General features: G+C 37.2%; 1 protein-coding gene across 1 annotated transcript; it reads left to right on the top strand.

Moving 5' to 3' along the window:
* Positions 1 to 5,703: 5,703 nt before the first annotated feature.
* On the top strand, positions 5,704 to 6,738 carry LOC137397589 (uncharacterized). Its single transcript, XM_068083883.1, has one exon. The coding sequence runs from the start codon at positions 5,704 to 5,706 to the stop codon at positions 6,736 to 6,738; it is 1,035 nt and encodes a 344-aa protein (XP_067939984.1).
* The last annotated feature ends 270 nt before the right edge of the window (positions 6,739 to 7,008 follow it).

Here is a 7,008-nt window from a genome sequence, read left to right as displayed (position 1 = left end):
CGCCTGTTTGATCTGAATATATACATTTTACTAAGTTTTCCATATGGTTACATCACACCTAGGACAGCTAAAGTAACAACTATTTACAAATTTTAGTAGATCAGGAACATAAACTTATCTTTTAGCCTTTTCCTTCAGAGAATGGGCTACTCAAACAAAGGTGTTTCATAGTCAGAAATCTATGCTGAATTCAATTATAATATTTCTACACCTATGTGTTCGCGCATTTCTGAGCTAGAGATCACTTTTGAAATGGGAGGGGGCAACTCCAAGTTTGCTTGGAAAACCTTACATATCAGACAAAGAAAACTACTGTAATTTATAATCTCGAAAATTAATAAATGCTATTATTTGAGATTAGGTGAGTCAACTCTCAGCATTTCTTAACCTATGCCAAGGATGCAGCAAGACTGCTTGTTTCACTGTCCTGATCAGTCTGTGAATGAAACACTAGTCAGAGTGACTAAACTTCAATATGAGACGGTCAAACAGTATTCAAACAGATGGTTGATATTAGAAGAAGAGAGCATTCAATGTGAAATTGCTCAAAAAGTGCTAAACATTGAGAACTTTGACGAGAGTTCAGACTTGTCATGTCATTATGCCTGTTATAAAAAGTATTGTAACAAACTCGTTATGAAATGAGCTGAGAAAAGACATAAGAAGAGACAGAAAGAATGTGATACAGCAGAAGAGGCGGTACTAGATATTTATTACTTTACAAATTCATGATGATTACTCCATGATGATGGTACTGTGGTGGGAGAAAAAGAAAACATTTTCATTTTTGTCTTCACATTTTGTGAGCAGCAAAACTAACTCTTTGCAGTTTACATGATGTGTTTTCGTCTATAATTTGGACATAAATGTATAGATAAATTACATGTATGATCCTTCCTTGGTTTTTTACATATGACCACAGAAACTATGCTAGATATGGCGCGCTGTACTATGCAGAGACGACTAATCTGAAAGTATCACATAGCATAGCGAGGCTCTTATGAAGAAGGGGTATTTTACTTATCAATCACGATATCACTGTCCATTCAGCTCTATCGCTTGTGATCAATCTATTGAGCAAACAGTTGAAAGAGACTCAAAGTCTCACGGTGGAATCATAGGGTTTACCAGGAAGTCACTGGCCTCTCAACGCTGGACTCTATCTCACCCGGAACAAACAGCTGTACATACAGACATGAAGAAGATGCCAGTACTTGGTGATTCGGATACAGCAAGTTACGAGATACGTGAAAAGGCATGGAAGGCTGATGAGGAATTGAGGGAAGTCATGAAAGACTCATAACAGCAAGAATAAATCCGTTTGCGTTTCAAACCGCCAAGCTAGTACATATTACCAGTGGTACAAAAGCCGCCATTGAAGTGAAGCAGGATCTTAAAATGGCAAATGTGATAAGAGAGAAACAGCTTTCAGAATTTGTCCAGAAGAGGTTAAACACCCAGGAGATTGATTTCTATGCATCTATCAAGTCAAACAAGCTCAAAACCTTCACCACATTACCATCAGCTAAGAAGAAATAAAAAAAAAAGTTCTAGAGTGTTCGCACAGACTGTTTGAGAATTTGTTAGTGATCAGCCAACAGCGTAACTTGGATTTGAGAAAAGTGTTATCATTCTCTCTTGGCAACATCAGCTGGTCCCTAGCTAACTCTGATGGCTCTATATTAGCAGTCTTCAAAATAGAGCCATCAGAGTTAGCCAGGGACCAGGCTAACTCTGATGGTCTGGTCCCTGGCTCTCATTTTCATTACCACATTGTTGGTAGAAGCGCATAAAACATTACAGACATTTATTTAATCAATATAATATATTAATTAAATTGCTCAAAAATGAACAATCTGAGAGGTGTAGAAACCAGATATTTGAAATCAGCTCGAAGTTCTGATCTAGATGTCACTTTTATCACATAGCCTACCTTCAAATGGAATAAATCACTTTTTTGACAGCTTTTTGATGCCCTCCTGCTCTACTATTTGGGCCGATGTTTTATCCTTGTTGCTTTATCAGCTCATATTAACCAGTCATATAACTAAGGCATTAATGGCTGTGATTGTTTTTAAAAATGATGTATTGCATTTTTTTAAAGGTGAGAAGGATTAGGGTATTTTATAATTTTAAGCATAAAGATTATTTACATTTTGGTATGTTGTAGCCCACGAGGTGCCAAAGTTTACACTGAAATGACCCCAAATCGTTTTAAATCTGAACTAATTGGTGGCAGTTCCATCATTTGAACTCTGACCTTATAGCTAGTTACTAATCCTGTACTGCGATGTAGTCACAAATGTTTGTGCTGATGCTACCTTAGCGTTCAAATCTCCAGTATTTACATAAAAACTTAAAAGTAAAATCAATGCTCATCTTATAATTGTTTGCATCCACCATTTTCAAGACACTACACAGGAGTTGAGCTAATATTTGTCTCAAATTCTGTCTCAACATATAAAGTAATTTCCAACATACAAAGTCCATCAAAGTTGCCTTCGTTGAATGGTTGAAGTTGCCTTCGTTGAATGGTTGAAGTTGCCTTCGTTGAATGGTTGAAGTTGCCTTCGTTGAATGGTTGAAGTTGCCTTCGTTGAATGGTTGAAGTTGCCTTCGTTGAATGGTTGAAGTTGCCTTCGTTGAATGGTTGAAGTTGAAGTTGCCTTCGGTTGTGCTGCTCACTTTACATGTAAATGACACATACTCAATAGAACTGACTCATAATTCATGAGAATGACTCATGAGCTGTGTAAATGACTCATGGACTGTGTGAGTCACTCATGAACTGTGTGAGTCACTCATCAACTGTGTAAATGACTCATGGACTGTGTGAGTCACTCATGAACTGTGTGAGTCACTCATCAACTGTGTAAATGACTCATGGACTGTGTGAGTCACTCATCAACTGTGTGAGTCACTCATCAACTGTGTGAGTCACTCATAAACTGTGTGAGTCACTCATAAACTGTGCAAATTACTTATAAGCTGTGTAAGGAACTCATGCATTGAAAACTTACTTAGCTCATAGAACTTAGACCTCTAGCTTAGTTTACTGAACCCAAACCTTCTAACTGATTTTATATTTCCATCCAGTAGTTCACCAACTTAAGCACAGGAGCCTGATTAGAGCTGTGCCAGAAATTATTGTACCAAATGAGAAATGACTTTTGACAAATTTTATTATAAAGAATATCCTCTTTTACCCTTTAACTTGCAGTTATCACCATTTAAAAATGAACTTGTAAACTTTTTTTCAATTTAATCAGAAAGTATAAGTATTTTCCTATCATTTGCAGTTGTTTTTGATGCTTGAGGTTGGCTGATTGCCAAAATGTTTCATAACTAGAGTTGTTCAAACTTGCTGACAATTAAAATGCTCAGATTAAATGAGAGTACAATTTACTGTCTATAGTTGCAAAGAGATTGACAGAAGAGAGACGCTTAATGCAGCAACTTGAACACAATAACTGATATTAACTGTAGCAGCGATAACAACTAGTGACATCAGTTAGTGCAAATTTTTCTTCCGAGTATTTTGATCATGATCAAGTTTTATTAATTTTAATCTCAGGAGATCTTCGTTATCAGGTCACCTCAAGCATCAATAACAATCGCAAATGATAGACAAATACTGATACTTCCTGATGAAACCTATTTAATGCAAGTTCATCTCATATTAAATGCGTTGCATCTTATTAAGGTACCGAGGAAGACGCGGCCACCAGTAAGAACTCGGATTACCGAGAAGAAGACCGAAGGACCGACAAGCAGACCGCAAAGATGGCTGAGAAAAAACTGCGTAACGAACAAAGAAAAATGGGCCGAGCCTAAATCTAAATAAAACTGGAAAAGGAAGAAGAATCGATTGTTGAGGCAGAATCATTCTGCATATGTGCTGGCTGCATGTATTTTCTTAGTTGACTGTCTGTCGTGCATGTATACTTATATATTTATTCAGTAAATGCATGTAGCCTATATATCTCATTGGAAGTTAACACTCAATGTTGTTGTTTGACTGCCTTATTGAGAGTAAAGGGAACCGGCAGTTTCCTTTACAAAATGCTAACACATAGTTATAGCTACAACTAATTTTCAGCAAAAATACAATGACCTAAAACCAAATGAACAAGCTATGAGTCAACTTTCAAATAGTAACATTTATGTACTCTGGAGTTATAAAGTTTCCAAAAATGGTTTACAAGATATTTTTAACAACATGAACCATTGCGAGCAGGTAATTTTTGATCATTTCCAATCTGGATAGGCTTTCTGGTCTGTGGTAGTTTTTAGATACCAGATTAGTATTCTCTATGACTGATGCTCAGATCTGGCTCGTCTGTGTTAAATTATTTTATTTATTTATTGTTACCTAAACTAGATCAACAATCATTGTGCGTCAGAAGTTACTCCTTATTTTTCTTCTTCTTATTGTGCAGCTAAACTTGTAAAAGACAGCTTTATATATTGGACTGTTAATCTAACCCTTCAATTTAACTTATTTAATAAAAAACAAAAAGCAAATTAACCTTGTGACTCTAAATACATCAACATTGATGCCATAATGAAGCTAACAATGCTGTCAGTGTGTGTGAGTGGTGCAATGAAAGGATTTGGCTGGGGTGCGCACTTGCCGTTGTGATGCATCCGGTCACGGAGCGGTGCGGTGTCGGCCGATAATTTCACTGCTGTTTTATGGGTGAGTCATGCGGAACGGCTTAGGTTTTTCTACGTTTTTATCTAGAGCAGATCAGTTGGTTACACCGGTCTCTGTATTTTTTGTGTGTAAATATACCGTCAATTAGACAACTATACTACTCTATTCTCAAGTACAAGATATTTACTATTTAATACATCATGCCTCTTCTAATTTTGTTATTTTCTTTTCAAACCAACTTGAATTATTTGTGTATTAAATTATCAATACTTTCTTAAAAATCTGTTTTCTTTATTAGTTAGAAACCACTAAAGTGAGACAGCTCTACAGTATTTATAAGCTAGCATAAACCTAGCCGTACCAGACCAATAAAGAGTAAGAGGTAATTACTAATCTTTTTTTTTATAAATGTATTTCTTATCGCATTCACAAATTCTTGCCGATTTTTACGAATTTTACTCATAACATTGTGACTTTTATTTTAGCTTTCACGGTGCGTATCAGAGTACTGGCACATATACTGTATATACTATATATACAGTATGTATATACAGTATATATATATACTGTACATGTATATATATACTGATAGTATATGCACATATACTATCCAAGTACTGGCACATATAATAAACTAACCCATTCAACCTCACCACAGTTGTGTTTAGTCCTATTGCACCCGTAGACGCATACCCTTACTTATAACCTGGTTGTTATATGCCGCTAAGTATGTGTGACCTTGAAGCAATGTTATGGGTGGTCTAGCTGGTGTTATCTTTATGACTCATCAGTACTGATCAAGCAGCCTAGCTAAGCAGTCGTCTTGAATTATCCTTGTCAACATTCATACAATAAAACCACCTTGAGGAAACTCCACATTATAACATGGTGTCAGGACGTCTATAGTATATAGTGTGGATTATCACTTCTGGATAGTAATGGCAGAGGGTGGTTTGTGAGCTCCAGGTTGCTTTATATCTAATGCTGGCAACCCCAGTGAGACTAGCAGAAGCTGGCAAGAATGGCTTGAACAATTTAACTTTTATATGCTAGCAACAGAGAAGTCAACAAAAGGGGGAGAAATCCAAGTAGCCATACTGTTAACCCTACTTGGACCACAGGGTCAAGAGATATTCCGAACTTTCAATCCTCCTGAAGAAGACCCCAAGGATATTGAAAAGGTTAAGGAGGCATTCACCCGGCACTTTACACCACAAGTGAAAACTATCTATGAATGGTACAAGTTTCATAACAGAACACAGCTTCCAGGTGAATCATTCAACAATTTTTTAACTGCACTTCGCGGACTCTTGTCTACTTGCAATATACATGCTGATGAACAAAATAGTGCTCTGATAGACAGGATTGTATGTGGCATTAACTCACCAGAAGACAGAGAGGACAAATTCAATGTAGATGGCAACCCAGATTTGAACAAAGTCATTCAGCTGTGTCGTCGAGCAGAAGCCACCAAACATTATCTTACAGATATGAAAATCAACAAAGAGAATGCTAATATTAATACAGTAAAACAACCGACTCATCTAGCTTACAAGAATAAGAATGGGGTCAGGGTAAATAACTGTAAATACTGTAAGTCGAGTCACCCTAAAGGAGCATGCCCTGCATACGGCAAAGAGTGCCGAAATTGCCACAAGATGAATCATTTAAGCATAGCTTGTATGGCACCACAACGTAAGTCTGCTGCCAAAGCTGCATATGAGCTAGTAGAGACCAGTGGAGAACAGAATGACATAACTTTTACTGTGAACAACAACAAAAGCGGAAGAGAATGGTGCATCACCGCAAGGTGCAATGAAAAGCCGCTACATCTCAAAGTTGATACTAGAGCTTCATGCAATGTCATGCCTAAAGGGATATTTGACTCCTTATTGGTGCATACATCTCTACAAAAGTATGGCAAGTCAATAGTTTCATTTAGTAACCATGAACTAGATGTACTAGGTAAAGTAACATTGTTGGTGGATGTTAGCTCTCGTTTTGTACCACTAGATTTTGTAATAGTGTCATCAAGTGCCGGTCAGAAGACCTTGTTAGGATTACCAAGTGCAATGGAATAGGGTTTGGTCAATGTCTCAAATACAGTCAGCGATGACCTTGCTAAAGCTTGCCCAGATGTGTTCAGTGGTTTGGGGTGCCTCCCATGCAAACATGCCTTGCAACTGAAAGAAAATGCTAAACCAGTAATTCAAAGTGCCAGAAGGGTTCCCTTTAGATTGCGCGATAGGTTGAAGGACACTCTTCAAAAAATGGAATCTCAGGGCACTATAGGCAAAGTGAAACAGGCCACAGATTGGGTTCACTCTACTGTAAACGTATTGAAACTAAAT

Source organism: Watersipora subatra, chromosome 5, assembly GCF_963576615.1.
Source record: "Watersipora subatra chromosome 5, tzWatSuba1.1, whole genome shotgun sequence".
NCBI lineage: Eukaryota > Metazoa > Bryozoa > Gymnolaemata > Cheilostomatida > Watersiporidae > Watersipora > Watersipora subatra.
Note: the sequence above shows the minus strand (reverse complement) of the source record. Positions and strands in the feature narration are given on the sequence as shown.